At 44.7% G+C, this 21,131-nt stretch overlaps 1 protein-coding gene across 3 annotated transcripts in view; it reads right to left on the bottom strand.

The window, feature by feature from the left end:
* ACTN1 (actinin alpha 1) overlaps window positions 1-21,131 on the bottom strand; it is an 80,323-nt gene that overhangs the window by 37,855 nt on the left and 21,337 nt on the right. For all 3 annotated transcript variants that reach the window (XM_052693109.1, XM_052693107.1, XM_052693108.1), the window contains exons 2-3: window positions 6,991-7,105; window positions 2,384-2,503 (exon numbers count right to left, since the gene is read on the bottom strand). In XM_052693109.1, the coding sequence (XP_052549069.1) occupies window positions 2,384-2,503; window positions 6,991-7,105 (235 nt within the window). The remainder of the gene's footprint in view (window positions 1-2,383; window positions 2,504-6,990; window positions 7,106-21,131) is intronic.

The raw sequence follows: 21,131 nt of genomic DNA, 5'->3' as shown, positions 1-21,131 counted from the left end.
CCTAGACCAGTCCTGCCTGCCCGAGGCATTTACAGCTCATTTTCTTGGCACAATGTTATGGCCGCCTCATTGACTTTTACTTTCTACTTTGCTACTGTGCAATGTCTTCTCAAGGCCTGAATATTATACTTTAGCATTCACGCTCAAGGAAGGCTTGTAATTCCTTCAGTGGATGGAGCTACTGCCATTCTGTTCAAAGCAAAAATCCATTTTCACAGCCGATGTGTAATTTACCAGGTACACAGTACTTGGATGGAGTGAGCAGAAGCCCTGCTGCAGGCTTATGCCTCCTGCTGACAGCCAGAGTGGGCTTAGCTCAGGAGCAAAGGAAGGTACTGGGCTGGGCCCCTCTCTGGGATCATGCTTGCACAGCTTGAGCTTGCATTAAAGTGCTCTGTATAAGCACCAAAACTTAACATCAGTCCAAATTTCAGTGTTGTCAAAAGCCAATTCATCAAGGTGATCTATTAAAAGCCGGACCTTTTGGGGGGTATAAGGAGCCCGTATTTGGTTCACCTCACATTTGTATAGTTGCATGGGCACCAGGACAAAAGAGAGGCAGGAAGGTTTGGCAGAGCAGATGAGATCACAGTTTTGACTAAACTAAATCATGGTGGCTATCACAGAACTGCACCTCAGAGCCTATTTCTGAACAGGATAACTGCTATGAGTCAGTACTGAGTAATGGGGCCCTGGAGATCATTGGTCACAGAGCCTTTTACTTGTAAGTGATTTGTAAGTGCTGGAAGCGTAGTCATAGCTGATTCAGGAGAAGAAAAATCCAGGGGAAGCAGAGGAAAAAGGCCAACTAGTGCCAGGGAAACCAGAACCAAAAAAGAAAGAAAAAGGCATCAGAGCAATGCAGACAGGTTTTACACATGTTCTAGGCTCCCAGAAGGATACGAATGCCTGTCCAAGATCCAGATGACAGTTGTCTTCTCTTAAGATGGGAGACCTACATCTTCATGTCCAACTTCTAGTTAAAAGGGGTGTCATACTGACACGGAATACTGAATCAAGACACTGGACACATCTTGAAAGGGCACAAAATAACCGTACTTGTGCTTCTGTGCCTACATAAACAGTACTCAGGGAAAGCAACACCCTAACTTGCTGTTGTGGGAAAAGGTGAGAAAACTGAAGGGAAGTTCTGCATGCAAGTTATACCAAATTATTTCTCTCTCTTACATTCATCTCTTAAGTGCCAGACACTGTAAAAGAGCATCTCTGCAAATTATTCTGAAGCCTTCATAATATTACAACTTTAAGCTAGGGTAAATGGAGTAAGGCAAACACAAACACCTCCAGGGGCTGAGGTATTCTGCCTGATCTCATACAGAACTAGTGGACCACAGAGGACCCCAAGAGTGTGCCTGAGGCCAGATCTCAGGACAACAAACCAACACTGTGCTGACCTGCTGGACTATAAACAGACAGATCTCGACCTTGTAGTCCTACAACTCTGACAGAAGATGAGTGCTCATTCCAGAACTGTACTATGGGCTCATTTCCTGGCTGTCAAGAGTTTCCATGGAGAAACCATATATTTCCATCTGTAAGATGGAGATAACAAACCCCCTCATTTTCCATGGTCACTGTGAAGGCAAACCTAGAAATACCACAGAAGCAGAGCGTCTCCACAGCAACAGTGACAAAAGGAGTTCAAAGGCAGAACTCAGACAAAAGTCTAGAGCAAAGGAAAATGAGCATCATAAAAACACAGTCCAGGTAAGATTACCAATTGCTAAGGTTTACAGAAGTCAGAGCAAACTATCTTACCAGCCTGCAAGCCTATCTGAGTCTTGCAATATATCTACAAACACCTGTCATCTTTGCCAGAAAAACAAAGATCTTGCACAGTTCCATGCTGCACAATCAATCAAAATGCAAGTTTATTCTGAAGGCATCCCCAGTGCTGCCCACAATGACCTCTGCACAATAGTAAACAGGCTTCTAGCCATAGCACTCACAGTTCTAGAATGCACAAGAAGAAGCCTGGACATGCTAACAGCTGAAGTTTCTGGGATCCTTTACCTGTGTTGGTGGTTGGCCTTAGCTTTGACCTAAGAGATGCCCTACAGCAAAAGGGGATCTTTCCCAGCAGCTCTGCAACAAGCTACGTATGAGCAGCTGCTCTATTTCAGTTGAGAAAAAAAGCATCCTGATGAAAGCTGTTTTCCATGAGTTGTGAGAACCAGGAGAAAAGGAGAAAAATGACCAGTAAAGGCCAGGAGGGAATTAAACTTTGCAGCCTGTTGCGATCTACCAAAGACCAACATGTCCCTTTTCTACTGCCATGGTTTATTTTACAAGAACATGGTAGAGCATAGAGCAGTCTGGGCACAGCTTGGACCCACACAAATCAGCTAGCTGGTTTCTTTACCTTCTGCTCCAATTGATACTAGTTTGACTCCTTTGCTGGCAATGAAATCCAAAGCCTTGTTCACGTTGGATATTTTGTGCACTCGCATTTTGCCTCTTTCAGGCTTAGCCAAACGTTCACCTAAGAAGAAAAGAGAAAAAAAATTATTAGAAAATAACTCTGAAGCCTTTCCTCTCCTATGGATGTTTTCCCATCCTGGTGGCACCTACTGCTCAGAAGGGCACAGGGTAGACTTCCCTGCATCTTTTTTTTTTACACTTACTGCTAAGCACCCCAAGGAAGAATCAGATTCCAGATAGTTTCATAATTGAGGACTTGTCAACACTAAATCCTTTCCACTGTAGGTGGAAATCCTTTCCATTTCTGTAGGTCTCAGAAGTGTCAAAGTGTTTGTAGAAATCTTTCAAAACCACACTGAGCCCAACATTGAAAAATTAACCTCTTCACCATTAACCACAGATAATGGTGCCTGGAAAGGAAGTTAACTTCTCCTCCTCATGAAGACAAGTGAGCAACTCATCTCCAGTGTTTACAACACACAACTTACAAATCAAATCTCTTTTCCTCAGAATTCCCTGCTGTCAAATACCAGGATGAGCTTATACCTCGCTTTCTTTTCCCCAGCCAGGATACAGACCTTAAATCTCTCTAGTCTTTGCACCAAGTGGTCACAACTGCACCTACTAGGAAATAAAAATCAGTTCTGCAGTGAGCAGCTCTATAAGGACCATCATCTCTATTCCTTTTCACTAAATGCATTCAGTGTATTTCTAACTCTTTGTCATGCTTTCGTACACAACAGTATGCATTTTAAATGCTTATAATGAGGCAGAGAGGGAAGCAGCGTAGCTCTGGGATAACTGAGTGAGTCTCAGAGCACACACCAGATTTTTACTGGAACTATGCTGGAAAGCTTGGAAAAGCACTTTCTTGACCTTCTTTATTTAAAAGAGCTGCATGAAAAGTTGTGCTCTTCTTGATTGGCTGCCTGCAACTGCTCTCATGGCCTGCTTTTGCTCATGCTAACCTAATACTGAGGGTAAGCAAATTAAAAGCACAGACAAATGGGCTTTTCAGTGGAATCTCTACTGGAAATATAGATAGACAGGACATCAGGAGGCACCTATATGTGACTCACATAACCAGATATCAAAAAAGCAGCTCAGGTTTCAGATCAAGGCTCCAGAATACAATAAATACAAACAAAATGCAAGGTTTTGCATTCTGAAGAAGAAGGTATGGAATAATTAAAAAGAGATCAAATGGGCAAGTTCAGGCAAGTAATGTCTCGGATCCAATTCCAAGAGCCTCCTGCTATATCCTGAGCATGAATATTTAAATCAATGTGAGCTGACTCAAAAGCTTTATTGGAGGCTTACGGGTGAGAAAGAAAAGCATTTTTTGAGCTCATTTTTTTCATATTAAAGTGGATGGCTTGTTTCCTAACAAAGGAGGGAAGAAACTACAAGGGAGAAAAACAGATTATCACCACAGCCATGTCCTCAAAAAGAAAGAAGTCTGGAAAAGAAAATCCTTTACTACTGTAGGCTGGTGTCAGACTTAAGGATAAAAGCAGACTCACTTTCAAAATGATATCATTTAAGTAAAAAGATGTATTTGCAGTACTAGTTCCTTCTTAGGATTAAAAAAATCTCCTTCACTTTAATGGACCATCAAGTACACGTCATGGTGTGTTGCTTTCTTTTTCCATCTGGATAACGCCAGTCATTGTAAACTGAAGTGGAAGCGCTTTTTGTGACAGCTTCACAATGTCATTTTAACAAATGTAGTTTCAGAAAAGACTTAAGCTGATTTATGCTGCCAAACGTCAACAAATGGTTCGAGTCAGCTAAAAAAATAACTGTTTTCTTTAACTGATGTGACTGCAAAACAGAAAAATGAAGGAGGTTGGATTTCAGCTGGAACAGCAAGCTGATCCCATTCACCTTGTGGTTGCATAATGTGCATTGCCCACAAAGGGAGGGTACCAACTTACTCAGCCTAGGGCTGGGGAGGGCAAAATCTCTCCCTCTGACCACATCAGAGTCCAAGAGAAGCCAGCAATGTTAGCAAAACTGCAGTCTCCCTCTCTGAAACAGTGCAGTAGCATATTTGTCTTAAAATAATTTTTGGTCAACTTAGAAAGTCCCCAAACCCAATGGCTATTGCCTTCAGTCCTGAACTTTATTACAAATTTAGATTTTCAAAGCAAAGCTTCGTATGGTTCCATGCCATGCAGTATTAATGCAGTAGACCATTAAAAATGGAAGCCTGCTAGAAATATGTTCTACTTTCAGCTGTTTGCATTACTGCTCTATTTTTTAGTACTTCTCCCAGCTCAGACAATGGAAATGGCCTACTCACTTCCATTCTCCAGTTCTCATGTATTAGTCCCAAGGCTGTTCATTAAAGCCAAATAATGCAAGGAAGTGTTGGCATAGATGTTGCTTACAGCAAATCTTTTTAGGAAAAATTTCAGTTAGTCCTCCATTCTGTTTGGTGGAAAAAAAAAAAAGCCTTATGACTTTATTTTAAAGTGGTAAACACACACAGAAAAGGCTCAGCCTTTTCAAGTCTCGTGGTATTTTTAAAATGGCTTTGTCAGGGAAAGGAAACACAGTGAAAAATGAAAGTGTATCATACTAGGCAATTTCTGTGGGGCCCACCTGTTACTTCCTAGCACAGAGCCAACAGGACGAGATCTGCAGTGCTACTGCTCCCCCTTGCTCACCTCCAGGCCCACTGCCAAGGAGCAGGTAGCACTTGGCTCTGCCCGGCTCCATGCTCCCATGGCTGAAGCCTCCTCTGGCTGTTGCTCTGCCCATGGCTAAGCTGGCTTAGAGAAAAAGAGTAGTGCAGCAATCCCATCCCTGCCAAATTCCTGTCAGCAGCTCCACAGTTCTCCAAAACACGGGAAAAGGAAGGTGTGTGGAGAGCCAAGAGTTGAGGGGAAAGCCAGAGCCTGAACCAGAAGACTAAGGGCTGTCTGGAGCCTCTCCCATTTGGCAGGCCATCAGCAAGAGCCATGGCAGGAGCATGCAGACGAGTCCTTCCCAACAGGGAAGACATGAGGAGGGGACTCATTCCCCTCAGGCAGCTCCCCAGGTGCTGCTGCTTCCCAAGATGAAGGTCAGAGGTAGGGCCAGCTGCTGCAAAGAGGCTCCAGGAGAAGAGCAGAAAGGATGCTCTGCAGCCCGAGGCCTACAGCAGTTCCCCACGCCTTTGCCCGCTGGTTACACTTGTGAGTGGGCTCCCATCAGGACAAAAGCACTGGAGGGGTAGGAGATGAGGAGAGGATATCAAACCGTGTGAGGCATGAGATCTATTGTGTTATCAGCCAGCCTGCTGTAGTCATCCACCATCCCCCATTCATGTTCCCTTTCCCTATCTTCCTTCTCAGCAATCAGAACGAAAGCCATTAGGGCCCATCTGGCCCAGCTTCCTGGCTGCAGTCCCCCCTCTGGAAAGGAATAGATCAGCAAAAAAATAAGCACAGAAAAGAAGGACTCTGCCTGCTAGCTTCTCACAGACACCAGACACTACAGGAGCAATGCTCTGAACTTTGATTCTTTCAAACTACTGGCACGGGCAAAAGCTCAAAGGTATTATCTTATATCCATAAATTCTCAAGAGTATACACACTGATAGCATCTTTGCAGGAGATGGAGAAGGTTAGGAAAAGAGGGGCAGCAGAGGAAGGTAGTTTGAGTGCCTCTCTCACAGCAATTTTACTGCAAAACACACCAAGAAGCTCAGGGATGCAAGTCATAGAGTTGCTCTTACTGACTGAAAGCCATCAGGAGAAAGTCTGAGCACACAGCCCCAGTTTCACACTCATCCCCCATGATGCCTCCCACAGTACTTTAAGGTCTTTATTTCATCGGTACATCAATAGGAATTATTGCTTATACAAAATAATCCTTGTTCAGGGAGATATCTGTCAAATAGTGGGACAGTTGTGATAGGGAGTTAAAACAAATCTGACCTAATTTGGTCACTGTTTTTATTTCAGATAGTTTTCTGGGATTTTGTTTTGCATTCGTTTTTTGGGGTTTTTTTTTTGTTTTTTTCCTGAAGGCCTGAGCACTGAGCTCAGATTGAAACTAGAATGGAAAAACTTCAGTCACAGCTGAAACTGAATGACACAGAAGATTTACTGGTCTGACTTTCCTCTTTCAACAACTTCCATCCTATTCTCACTGTCATGTGGCTTTGGTATGATTTGCCAGTGTAGCATTCCCACACTCTTTCCAGAGCTGCTTCATCAGCTCTGCCAAGGAGTGAGAGACGTTGCCTGAGTCTTCACAAGAGGCTGTGCATTCCTGGCGAGTGGAGGAAAGCCGAGAGGCAGGAGCAGGAATGCAATGGGCAGCCTGCACAGGCCGTGAGGCTTGGAACACATTCCAAAAGCACATTCATGGTCACTGCTGGAGACAAGATATTCGTTAGAGAGAATTTGTTCTGAATCAGAAAGCAGCTGTTCTTGTTCCAGCAAAATCTACAGCATTAGAGCCTTTGCTGTCCCTGTTCTACAAGAAAAGGGGAAGACAGAATTCAGAACAGAGATGCTAAGGACACTTGAGAGCACCATACACAACCTCTCTCACCTGAAATGACTTCCAGAAGTAACATGAGTTTAAGACCATCCCTGAAATCTTCCTCTATGTTCTCAATCTGTGTCCCAGCCTTGCGGAGGTGAGAATTACACCATGCTGTAAATGTCTAAAACACAGGAAAGAAGAAAAAAGAAAAAAAAAAAGAGCAGTCAGTAATCTTCCCAGAGGCCAAACAGCAGTTCAGTACTGAAGAGGTGCTGCTAGGGGTACTGTGATACAGAATGAAACACCAGTTAGATTATCATCTTTTTCCATCTCACAGAGCACAAGTGTTAGTATATATATACCCAAAGGAGTTGCAGAGTGCACTTATACAAAAGAAGTCTGATAGATTCATGGCTCCAGGGTCTTCCTGATCTTCTGGAAGGGCCTCTAAACTTTGTGGTTGGTTTACATCACACTGAAACTTCTAAGGTATGCTACAGACTCACATTATTAGGGACTCCAGAGGTGTTAAGTGACGCACATTAACATAATATGAAAGAAAAAGGACAACAATATTCCAGACCTCTTTGTCTCTAGGTCGGTGCATTATAAACAATGATTTTATTTTTTTCTGTCAGCTGTCTCCAGTCTATTCCAATACCAAAGGCTGCAACCTCGGAGGGGCAGAGAACTCAACTACACAAACCACATCTCAATAGCATCGGTCCTGCTGCTGGTGTTCCCATAGCCCACTGCTGAGCAGGGCCTCTCTCCTGCCTACCTGTTCACACGCCCCCTGCAGCTGCAACAACTGCTTATGTGGAGAAGCAAATGCTTTCTGAACCACCCATATTCAATATTCATATTCAGTAGAAGCACAGGTCCTCCAAAGGTTAACAGTAAGCATTACCTATGCTACTGTCTAGCAGAGCCCCAGATCCCCACGGCTTGACTGCCTCTGGCAGAGGGATCACAGCCACTCCACAATCAGTGATATGATGCGGGACCACGGCAGTAATGTGTTTGAAGTGGAGCAGGTCCTGAAGTCCAAATTACAACACAGTCAGTGGCTTTCAGGCCAGATAACACCCTTTGGGAAATGCCTTTTGACCTCAAGTGCTCAGAATAAGAGAATCTCTCATATGAGAGAAATGAACTTTGCCACAAGTGATGACAGCACACATTTTCTGTGGATGTGCTCTGTCAGCGTTTGTTCTGAGCAATGGGCACATGGACGCTGCTCAGGGACAAGACGAGCTCGTCAGTTACGAGATCCAAGCCTGGGTTTAAATTTGTAAGTGACATGAGAATAGAAGTTATCTCAAAAGTGCCAGAGCAAGTCTGAAAGAGAAAAGCTAGTGCTATCATTGGATGGTCAAATATAAAACAATCTCAGCGTGACATACCCTCAACCAGAGGAATGAAAGAGCCCAAATTGGAGATGCAGGAGTTTGAAGCAAAAGAACAAGGGCGGACAAGTTTGTCTAAGTACTAATGAATGAGCTTCACAGTGTTTGAACAGGACACCAAGCAAACCTTTTCCTTTGTACAGATGGATAACCCTTCAATCACTCCTTAAATAGGAGGGTGAGGTTACTCAAAACTTAACCAGCTCCAAAATCTCCTACCGCAGAAAAGGAGGTCTTCCCTCTCTCTCTTAAAAAGTACTTCCAGAGCCAACTCAACTCACTGACCAGTGAAGAACTGCTTGCTTTCCCTGATATGCCAAGTCTCCTGCTGAGCTAGTGTATGGAACAGAGTCTGGCAAGACTTTGCAAGAGGAAACTGGGCAAAAATGGAGGGTAGAGCGGACCACAGCACTCCTGCCATCTTAGGCTGTTGCACAACAGCAACAGGAAGGACCCTGCTGACTGTGAAGCACAGCCCGCCAAAAATTCAGGAATGCTTCACCACTGCTTACACCATGTGCTGGAATTCAAAATAAAGACCACCCCAAATGGCAAAGAGCATCAAGGCTTTTCTTATTTTTCTAGAGGTTGGTCTTCCTGTGTTAAACTGCTTGCATTCATGCTTACACAGCTGCAAATAGTGTAGAGCAGAGTGTTTCCTAGGAAGAAGCATGACTTAGCAGCTGCTGGGCTTTACATCGTTGTGTTCTGGCCTTGCTCTCTGCTGGGGCTCTGGGACAGGGCAGGAAAACAGTGCAGCTGTAAATATTTTCACGGCAACAGCTCTTTGGATGGGTAAAATGTATTGTGAAAGTCTGGGATCTCCATTTTCAAGATGGTCTGGTTTCCTTCCAGATTTGGAAGATTCAAAAAAGAGTAAGTCATTAAGTACCTTTTATTGCTTTTTATTGTTATTCCCCTGAGAAACAGAAGCATGGTTTGTTTGTTATTATCAGAACAAGAGTGGCTTTACTTGTGAATAGACTCTGCATCCTGAAGTACATCCTTTTGGTACTACTTTATTCATTCTACCACCTGCACAGTCTTAGGTGAGAAGAGGCTCATTTACTTGGCTCGTGTTTGCAGCTAGGCTCCGTCACTCCCCCAGAGGGCAAATGAGAGCATAGATGTTTTCAAATGCCCTACCAAATATAGTATCAAAATATGAGAGCAAGTTATGTCAGGAAAGTCATGGATGCCCGTACACCTCCCCCTCACTTGTGAAAGCAGAAAGAGGAAGATACTTACAGTTAGTCACTGGCCCTAGTCTAAGATCTACTTCACAGGCCACCAGACTGCACTTTTATTTCTTGTACGATTTCCCTGAAGACAGTTTTCTTATCTATCAGCCTAAAGCAGATCAGAAATCTCTGCTCTAAATCATGGATAAGCCCAGCAAGAGGCCCTGGGCCTCTTTTTGCACATTTTGAAGAAAGGGGTGACAGGGTTTATGTTGCCAAGAAACACATTAAAACCAAACCACAGACCTTCTAAACTTTGCACTGTTATAAAGTTTGGCCACATAACTAAGATTACTTTTACTGGTACAAGAGTCCCCTGAAGCTTGGTGGAAAAACTGAGAGCCAGCCTTCTAACTGTACTGCTGGAGCCACCTCCACCATTCCATGTGGAACCCTTCAGGTCATATGTAAACTCCCTAACACCACAAACAGTACAATAATATATGGAAACAGCAAGAAACAGCAGCTCTACGTGGATGCATTAGGCCATTTTACAAGCAAGCCGGATTATGAATGCTTTTAATAAGAATGGGCATTTATAGCTATGGGATTCACAGAATACTCTTTGCAGACCAACCCTCAGCAACATCTGTCAAAACAGAGTAAGCAGGAAACTGCTTTACGCTACATCTGCTGCACACGCTGCTCAGGAATAAAATACCTTCTTATTTCCAAGTAGTAGATTGGAAGGAAATGTGACAGACAGAAGAAAGAAGGCTGAAGAAATGTGCTAGAAAAGTTGGAGGGGGGAGTAGGAGAAGGAAGAGCTGAAATTTCTGGTGTCCACTGAGTCTTGCAATCCTGGCAGTCTTGTTTGGAGTCATTTTTACTGACTTGGCTTCATGCAACTGCACAAGATCCTTTTTGTTATTCTAGGAAACTTACTGAAACCACCCACTCGCCCCATCCACCTCCTAGTACCAGATCCCCTCCTCCCCACACCCTTAGTCACAGTGGCAGCGACCAGCTGAGCTGCTGAGCCCCTGTGCTGCCTGTCTCCAGGAGCGAGGGCAGAACTGCAGTGCTGAGCACAGGCATCGCCCCTGTAGCCATGAAGTCACACCACTGCTCTAAGCATCAGACATTTTTCCTCACTGTCTGCAGGTGCAGAAGCTTGGAATTATCTTCATGCTTACCTCTTGTTCTCTGTCCAGAGGAAGAGAAAACGAATACTCTGTTAACCTTGTGATTTAGGAAAATTTCACAGAAATGGAAAACTACTTTTACCAAATAACAGCATGAGAAGACGCTGCCATGTAGATTTTCTTCATGTGAATCCCACACCATACATTTTCTATGGTAACCTTAGCAGAGGTGCAGACAGAGCTGCGTTTCTTGGCCCCTGGATCTTTCCATAGACTGGACACAGAAGATCCCCCTAAAGATTTGTATCTTGTTCAATGCTCACAATGAAGGAATGCCCTAGGAAGAAGTATGTGTGCACACATGCACTTATCATTGCTGCTCTCTACCTCCCCTTGTTCCCATCTATAGCTACAATTTGTACCTTTCTGGTACCTGAGTGGCTCGCACAATATTCCTGCAACTTGGGAAAGCAAGACAGCAAGCCAGCATTTTAAGTTCAGAGACAGCTTTTGCTGAGAGTAGCTATAGTGAGCTCTTTGCTGCAAGGAAACAGCCATAAGGCACTTCAGCCTCAGAGCAATTTTAGCAATGTAAATGTCAAAGCTACCACAACCACATAAATGACAGTAAAAAAATAACAAATGGGCAGTTTTATCTCTGTGTGGCTGTGACAGTGACATTCCAGCTTTATCTGACCTTTCCAGATGCTCTTCACTTCTCTCCTTGCTAAATCCCTCTTCCATGTGGTCCATGGGTGAGTGTAAACTTCCCAATACAGCCAAGAGCCTGTTGTTTTTGAACAGCAGCCCCAGAGGAGCTATAATTGATCTTAAGCGGTGAGTGCTGCTCGCCTCCCCTCCGACAGCAATGAGAATTGGCTTAGGCAACCAAAGAAAGAATTTGTTGGAGCACTGCTTCACTGGCATGCCAGGACCACGCTCCAAGTGAGGCAGAGCTCAGCCACCAAGAGATCCTACTTCCTTGTACTTATGCTGGGAGATGAGTTTTAGGCAAGTATTTCAATCCAGTTCTGCTGTTGCAACGTGTCCACAAAGCTCTGGCTCAGTGAAGGGGGGGAATGGTGCTACTGGCACACAAACAGTAACCAAGGAGCACACTTTTATACTACTGCATGTGTACCTGTATGGCAAGGTCTTGAACAGGCTGTAAGCTGCGAGTACAGGTTTAGGCTTTCCTCTAGTGTTGCAAGGGAAATGACAGGAAGATTCCCTTTTGGAACACTAGAAAGAAAAGTAGGATACTCACACAATACATCATGCACAGCTGGAAAACAAAATCAATTGAACCAGCTGCAAGTGCTTTTCCTCTGATGGCCTTCATCCAGACAAGCACACCTGGGCTTCCGCAGGCACAGCCGCAGCAGTGTTTGCTGCCTGAAGGCAGCATCACTGCAGTGCCTGCCCAACACAGCACCATACAGGACAGTGCCACTCACACAAAGCTGCTTGTTCTTGCAATGCATTCTACGTGCTGCAAGGGATTTCATTTGAATGAAATTGTCTGGAACATGGATTGAGGCACTCACCCAATAACGACTAACAGTTTGTTAAGAGTGGGTAGAAAACTGCTGCACACAAAGTTTCTTTAAGCCCTGGAATTACTACTAAGCAGTTCCAGCTGCTCCACAATGGGCTCCCTTCCACCCTGGTAGCTGAATACACCACATGGAAGAAGAAAATCCTAACCCACAGCACCTCAACCTCTATCTCCTCCTCGACCAGACATATGAGAGAGCTCATTAATGGAAACTGTTTGGATTGAGGGGTCAGGAAACAAATCCCAACTTCCCAGCCCAAGTTCACCCTGTGCTCAGCATCAATCCATCACTAACATTAACCCCAGTGTCACATGGTTTCTCTCTCACGGTGCTTCTCGTGCTCCTTTCTCCCAGCCACCCTTTCACACCTAAGGAACTGCTGGTGGTCTCCCCATGGCTTTAGGTACACCAAAACCGCTGTCTGTGATCTGCCAGCAGAGAAGCTCTAGGGACTGGAGATGTTCTACACAAACCTCATTGCAACTCTGGGTAGTTCCCAAGGGCTTCTTGTTCAAATCTGAATCTTTTGTTTGGCCATACTGTCCAATTTCATCTTCCAACCTCAAACATAGCCTTGGCTTCTCTGCACATTACTCTATATTTAATGCCACCCAAAAACTCCTGAAAGAAGAATGGCATTTGATAAATCCTTTCAGCATTAACTCTGAGTCAGTTCTTCAGGTGATTTAAAGAGCCTGGTTTGTGTTCAAGGGTTCCATTGTCAGAAGCTGACCTACAGAATTACAGTGAGAGTGACCTACAGAATTACAGCTGGTCAGTGAGACTAATGCTGCACAACAGAGAACTTTACTTTCCAATGGAGTTAGCCCATTTTCTTAGGAAAAAAATGGGTATTCAGAAAAAAATCCTTACAGAAAATCAGCCTTATTTCATTGCCTACACAGAAGGAGTTTAGTACCACATGCATCAGGGATAATGTCCTGTTCTGGTCTAATTGCAGCTGTTGTGTTCCAAGTGTGGATGAAAGACAAAATGCAGCTCACACTGCTCCTGAAGTGCTATGTACTCAAAAGGGGAGGTGTCATTACATTGTACAGCATGTTACTAGCACCTAAAGAACCATTTGGGGACTCAGGAATTACTTGCATCTTCCAACTCCAGGGAACAGTCTAAGTTTGGAAGGATGGAACTCAGTCACTGCTTTGAAGCACACACCACTTAAGCAGTTTCCCAAAACCCATCTCTGCAGCTCGGGATGAGAACAACACTTGGACAGGAGGAGCCCAGTCCTGACTGCATCCACATGAGCCAGGCTAGATTCCCATGGGGAACGTAATGCTCACCACCAAACCTCTCCTTGTCCAGAAGACCTAGGAACATGAGCACAGGGAAAACAAAACCCTCCTGACAATCAGTCCATCCTTTTGGGCAATGGCAGAGAATCAGCAAATCACTTAAAAGGAGCTTAAGGAAATAGTCAGTGTGGGAGTTTTTCATTTACACTCAGGCAAACAGAGCAGAGTCTTTCTTCCCTCCCATGGAAGAGAGGAAGGAAAAAAAATCAAACCACCTACCATGCTGCCTTTCCTCTGGCACGGAATTAACTGCCCTTGAGTCAGAACGATCCTTTTATTAGTTAAGAACAGGCTAAAGTGATGAGGGCAGAGATCTCAATCCAGTACACTTCCCTTCCATCACAGGATAAATATTTGTTCTTCTCTATATCTGTTCCTCCACAGCCTTTTATTCCAATTCTGCTATGGAGCTGCACCATTTCAGGCATTTGTTTCTGCCATTTGAAAGCTCCTGGACATTAAATCAATGACTCAGCTGGCATTTCAGAGCAGTAAAGCACAAGCACTCTTTATCCCAGAGTTACCAGGGAGCACAAATACCTAGGAAGTTACAAGAATTCTTCAGACACACAAAAACCATGCATAAACCAGCACAATGAGATCAACTAGCCAGTAGTGTGGTCTTTTACAGTTACAGATGAAGCTCAGACTACCAAGTCTCTTCATTACGTTCTTCTGTCTCCTAAGAAATCAGCTCATAAACGCCAACTCACTTCAAGATCTCTCATAACAAAAATTAAACAGAGCTGGTCTCTGCACTTTATATGCTGAGCTTCCCAAATCCTTTATAGCATTTGTGGGATAAACCGAAAGAAATCATTTTACTGAGCACTGGGATGCGACTATTTATGGACTGGAAAGTGGCAGCAAACCACTGCAAACAAGGCTGTTCAGCCTGGAGAGGCTGAACTGCAGCTACCCAGCACGGAGCTGGGCCAGAACACTGGGATGAACAGCATGCCTGAGCAGCTTTACACCCAATGGCAGGCCTGCGCTGTAAACCTTACCACACAAAGTTTCTCAGGTACTTTACTCTGGCCCTACATTGATTTCAGTGGGTGGGGTGTCACTCAGGCTGTGTCAGGCTGGGGGAAAAGCAAAGGGTTATACTAAGTTTCTATGAAGCCCAAAAAGCCAGCAGTGCAGGGAGCTGAATATGGTTGAAAACTGAGCTGCCAACCAAAAGAAAAGAGCTGTCAGGGCTTGCTTCACACCTGTGGCGAGGAAACACGCTGTCAGCATGAAGAGGCATCTCTCTCCGGGGCAGCCCATGTGCACACTGGCTTATGGCAATTTCTGACTTGGGGCTTGAGGAAGGCCTCGTGCAGCCCAGGCTCAGACCGTGGGACTGCCCCACGCTGCCAGCTGGCCCACTGCTGCCCAGAGCGGCTGCTCGGTGGGAAGGCTCCCAGGTGTTCCCTTTTCCGAGGCTCTTCCTTGGCTGTTTACTTTGCTGATGAAAGGGAAGGCAGGAAGAGGAATTCACAGCTTCATCTATCCAGACTTACTAAATACAGAGCTAAGTAAACAGGTGAGATAATTGAAACAACTTAATGTATTTGCCCACTGCTCTGTACGGATGCTGCAGAATTAGCACAGGCAGCTGGTTTTCGGTCTGCAGAATGTCAGTGACTGCTGCACTGGAGGGAAGAAGAAAGTTGAAACTATCTGGTTTTCTAACTAGTGGCGGTGAGCATCCTGGCTAAAGAAATCTACATCATTTCTAGTGAGAAATGGAACTCCAAACAGATGTCTGATGTGAAGCCTGAGCTCCCTGATGAAGAGCAAGGAATCAGAAATGATACCTGTATACCCAGAGCTCCCAATGGCACATATTTGGGCTTCAATTCCTATCACTGGTGATCCAAACATCTAAAATGTATGGCAAAAAATTGAGCTAGACTAGTGCCCATCTGAGTCTTCTGCTTCCATACTTTCAACACTGCCATCCACACAGACACCATTACCTTTGCTTCAACCTGTCCCCTTGGTCATCACTTCTCTGCCTGACAAAACATGCTGTCAATCTGGGGTCTCACCTCATTCACAGCTGTGAAACACAGCTGCCAGCTCCAGAGGATTCTCCTTTTGAAAAAACACCTGCAGTTGTTCTCTTTTTGAAAAAAGTCTGTGCTCACTTCAGATGTGATTATTGAAAACCCTAAAAAATTGCTCCCGAGTCAAGATGACACTGGTGCACACATACTACCATGGGCAGAGACCTTCCTGTGCTCAGGGATACAAAGACTCAGTGAAAAGCTGCTTTGTGCTCCAAAGCACTTTCTGTGTAAGACTCAGATATAAGAGCAAACACAGCACAACTCAGCATGAGACAACATCAGCCAGGGTGCTTGGCAGAGGGCTCAGCACACCCATAACCTACTGCTTGTCAAGCCCTTTCCAGGATCATGATAAAAGAGATTTAATCCAAAGAAGACAGTGAGCTAAATTATAGCATCCCCAACTGCCCTTCTGTGAAAAGAGCCACAAATAATTCACATATCTATAATCACAAGCTATGAAACTGCGTCTGAACAGCAGGCTCCTATACAAGACCCTGGGACTGGTTTCCCTGCAGTGGTTATGTATTGATGCTTCCACCGTGCTCAAAAGCTACAACCTCCTGCCACAATTACTCTCACTTGGTCCATGTCATTGGTGCTGGCAGCCTAACTGGAAGGGAAAAAAAAAACTGCAAAACTGTGGCTGTTTTTAGCAAGTTCCTTCTCAGTGAGAGGCAAGGCAAACAAGAGCAATGAAATGTTTGCAAGAAGGTGTAATGAGCAGGCTGCAGCAGATAGTACCTGGTACCAGGCTGATAGATGTGAGAGATCCCAGCACAGACAACTGAGAATGGGAGAGGCAACACAGGGCCTACAAAGCAAAGACAGGCACCTCAGGTTTATTGAGGTGAAGAAAGAAGAGCTACAGGAGAGATGTGAACTAAAGAACATGACTGTAAGTGATGGGTTATAAGAATTATCTGCTGCGTCTGTTTGGATCAGTGTGAGTGTGACTGGATTGCTTCATCGAGGTTGGGAAAAGGATGCTGCAGCTATTTAGACATAATATAACTGCAAGCCCCTGTGGGAGTTTTAATGCAGATCCATCAGCCGTTCTGGAGGGAAATGAAATATCAGGCCAGAGAAGGGAATGTCACAGCTGTTATTGGATGAATGGTTTTAACTGATCTGGGTGTAGATTAGATTTTAGATATTTACATAAAGACACTACAAAAAAAAAAAAAAAAAAAAAAAAGTCTCTATCTCCCTGAGCTTTAAATGTCTTTTAAAAAGAAAAATGCAAACCTGAGCACTGAGGATTCTGAGCTGGAACCCCCACTTTCCACCCCTGAGGAACTGAACAATGGGCAATTTTAACTCCAATAGACTCTGTGAACAGGAAGAATTGCTCCTTTGCACACCCCTAGGTAGATGAGCTCTATCATTTGCACACACAAAGCAGCAGCAACTGTCACTTCTTACAGCTGTTGCCTCTAAGAATCAAGATGGTGCTGAGTCCCACACCTCTTCATGCACAAGGAGCAAGTCTCCACTGGGGCTCACTCAACCTGCAGGCCTCCAGCAGCATACACACAGGACAGTCAAAGCCTCAATGAACTACTGGGAGCCAACCTTGGGAATGTCTCCTCGCAGGCTGCAACTGCTAGGTGAGTGCACGCATTTGCACAGCTGTAGGTTTTTGTCTGTGTTTGTCTGTGTTATGTATTTAAGTCACAACTGAAACAGCCAAGAACAAGACAAATCCAAACATACGAGTGTCTGTGTACTCTACATTCTGGGAAAAGGTATTTATTATGGTAATGGTCATATTCAAATTTGAATTGCATCGTGACTTAATTGGATACCAAAAGTGCTACAGCTACTGTGGGTGGTAAGATTATGAGGATGGTCTTTTCTGGGATCTTAAGACACATTCCCTGTTGAGGCATGAATGCATCATCTAAGAGCGTGGATAAAACAGGATTTAAACTGTCTACACTAGCAGTGAGTAGCAAGCTGCTCCTCGGTGAGCATCACAGAGCAAGGAGTGGTCTAATTAGTCTTCATGGGCCCTAGGGCTCCTGCGTGACAGCACAAGTTTCTACCACCTTCCCCCTGCACATACTGCAGGCACTGGGATCTTGTATCCTCACGCAGCACACAAACCCTGGATGTGCCAAGGTGTGCTTTCAGATGTGCATCAAGCCCCTGTGAGTACACGTGGACATCTCCAAACAAACTGGCATAGAGGTGTCTGGGTACCTGAGCCAGGAGACCACAAAGAGCACTGAGGGAAGTCAGGCTGGGCCAGCGCTGTGTGAAGCAGGAGCTGTACCAGAATACACAGCGGGGACATGAGCTGCAGTGAAGCAAGGAGGCAGGGGAGGTCAGTCCGGGTCTTCTCAGCGTGAGTGCTCAGACCAGGATGGAGAGCTTAAAGCAGGAGTATGAAAAAAAGGAAGCGGAAGGTTACAAATTATGATAGGGAAATAATTACAGCAGGAGCTTTGTTCCAGGCTGCTGTGGTTCAGTGTTTCAGACATCCTGAGACAGCAGCAACTGTATCAATAGATGGAGGCAGGGCTAGCTTCCCCAGCACAACGTTTGTCCTCCACTTCCCTCAGGATGCTCCGTGCTCCGTCTCATGCTCCCTTGCCTTCCCCACAGCTGCCAAGATTCCAGCCTGGGAAGCAAAGCAAGAGATAACCTGGCTTTAAGGGAATGCATCTCTCTTAGTTTTCTTGAACTGATGACCAAATTTTTTTTTTTTAAATAAATTCTGACTTTAATTATCTTGTTTGTCTCAAAGCTGTTTGTGTAGTTCATCAAAGAAGGAAGATCTCTTTAAAAGAAATCAGATGTTGAATTTATATCAAGGATTAAAAGGGAAGGAGAAGGAGAACCACTAAAGGATTTTTTTTTTTTAATCCTTTGATGTTTTATTCAAGCTGAACCATTAACAAATGCATTTTCAGTTCTTGGTAGCACAGTAGCTCTGAGCTATTAGAAAGAATAATGATGTCTGGTTTTCTAAGTTTCTGCTATGGTTTTACAATTAATTTTTTTTTTCTAAACTTTTATGAAAAAGTAGAAAAGGAAATGATATTTAAAGACACATACAGCAGGACCATTTCAGCAGTTGTCCTAAGTGAGACCTAGAAAGCGCAAAACAAACCTCCTGCATCTGGCCCACGGGCTGCCAAGGAGAACATTTACACTGACACCAGGGGTTGAACCAGGACCTGCACTGCAGAGCAAGGGCAGAACAAACGTGGGGATTCCAGCCCAGCCCAAAGGAGCCAGGAGTTATTTAAATGCTGACAGGCACAACACTTTACTAACAGGAAGAATTGGATCTATCTTTTTTAAACCAAACAACGTGATTTTTCACTATCCTGATGACAGGAAAACCTGCGGGAACATAGGAGAAAACACACTGCAGAAAGAACTGGAAGCCAAACACAGCTATCTGCCAGTTCAGCCCCTCAGGAACCATTTGCCGCTTCTGCTTTTCCACCTCAAAGCGCCAGAGGCCTCTAACAGCGTTCTCCAGGGAACAAAGGAGGAGGGGAGGGAGAGGAAGGGCGGCTCCAGCAAACAGAGCTCCCTTCAGCCTGTGAGGACGAGGGGTGTCCTCAGCCCGGGATCTTCTACAAACATCAGACCCTGATCCTCAGTTGCCCCACGGAAGGTGCAAGAAGCCCAAACGCCCTAGTGGTGCCCGCTGCACTCTGGCAGGCATTAACTCAGCGAGCAGGGCCCAGCACCAGCCCAGCTACCCTGCAGGCCAGAGCAGCAGCAGTGCTGGTGGCAGGGGATGGGCAGTGATTTACACCCTAACCACCACACGTTCACATTCCTGCACTTGCTCACTTCTAGGAGATGAGGGCAAGGAGCTCACCACAAGAGCACACAGATGATGTAAACTAGATGCTGAATGCCAGCGCACATTTTTCTTCCCTGTGCGCCACACATACCCAGAGCCTTGCCATTTATAGGAAAGGCCGTGGGTACAAAAGGTGCATTCTTCAGCAGGCCAGAGGAGGAGGCATTGGACTGGGTATGAGATGCTAGCAGTTTATAAAGCTCTGTTCTCCAGGTTAAGGGACGAAAAGAAAAAAATATATCACATTTTCTTACTCTAAGGAGGAGTTTTCAGGAGGCCAGAACACTGGAAGAGAAGAGAGATCTTTGAGAAAAATCAGGTATTTTCAGCAAGAAAAATGAATGAGCCTCAGAGATAAAGTTTTAACTATTTTTAATCAGCCTAGTCTAGAAGAGCATTAAGATGATTCCTATTAGCTATGCTGAATCTCTCAAGGTGCTATGCATTAAGACAAATATTACTTGGGAAAGAGAGAAGGATGGGAGGATGAGAAACCTGGCATTCAATAAATCCTTCTCAGAACCACAAGTTAAAGTGAACTTAGTTAAGCACTTCGGTATCACCTTGAAATCATTAGGATTGTTTCTCCCTTTCTGTAGCTCCACTTAATCTCTAACTACATTCCTCACTACGTTCCAACTAAATAGTGTTGCCATCCAATTTCAGCACAGCTCTGATAATTTGAGATATTGGCTACAGTTAATCAGAGACATTTTTCACGCTGTGCAGAAAAAAAAGCCTGTTTTCAGCAAGGGTGCAGGTATGAGGAATACTTTCTCGTGAGCTGCAGGATGCTGCTTTGGCAGCAGTAGCTCTGGCACACTGTACTCCCACTTTCTTTCACTACACAGGAGCTCTTGCTTAGAAGCTTCTTCCACCAAGGACAATGGTATGCAGCACAGGTCTGGCAACTGCACTTTGCGGGAGACTCAATTGGCTTGGAAACCACTCCACAAATACATTTGAACTACTTAGGTGCACACCTGGATACATTTTGTAGCAGGGCAAGGAAACTGGCCAAAATATTTGGGATTTCCAGAACCTGGCTTTTGGAAACAAACAAACAAAAACTAAGGGGTGACCATGGAAAACACTTTTCATTAAAGACTTGTAGTTCTGCAATTAAACATATATCCATTTCTGGTCAAGAAGAACAGGCCCTTTGCAATAACCACGTGGGGAGGATCAGTGCTTCAAATCAAACTGGCTGAGAACACCCCTAGGTGCCAGAATTTTTCCTAAACCATCATCATGAGAAAGAGGCACAGCTTTGCTGGTTTGGCCACCAGCACGTTGTTCAGAAATGTAGTTATTTTCTACACCCTGCCAGCAGGCCACCACTGGGAAGAAATGAAAGGCAGTTGCTGGGAGAGGATGACAGAGTGGCAGGGCTTAATTTCTGACTCACCTGGAGGAAGATGCTTTTAGCTATAGTGGATGACTGGTGGTTGAGGGACATTGATTTGAATGGAGTTATGCAAGGATTAAACAGCAGCAAAGGTAAATAATCAAGAGAAGATATTATGAAAATTGCAAAAGGGAAACCGCTGCTGACTTGTCCCGAGATAGGAGGAGGGGAAAGGAGAGGTGGAGACCACTTTTGTTTGTTCTTAGATGAGGGAAATTGCAAAAATAGCTGGGGGAATAGTTTATTTCTGCTATGAGCTTTAATCTCAGTCTTGCGGTGGTGGCAACAGGCTTTCGTCCA

Source organism: Tympanuchus pallidicinctus, unplaced genomic scaffold, assembly GCF_026119805.1.
Source record: "Tympanuchus pallidicinctus isolate F22 unplaced genomic scaffold, pur_lepc_1.0 scaffold3, whole genome shotgun sequence".
NCBI classification, from domain to species: domain Eukaryota; kingdom Metazoa; phylum Chordata; class Aves; order Galliformes; family Phasianidae; genus Tympanuchus; species Tympanuchus pallidicinctus.
The sequence above is the reverse complement of the archived record's forward strand: the minus strand, read 5'-3'. Positions and strand labels throughout refer to the sequence as shown.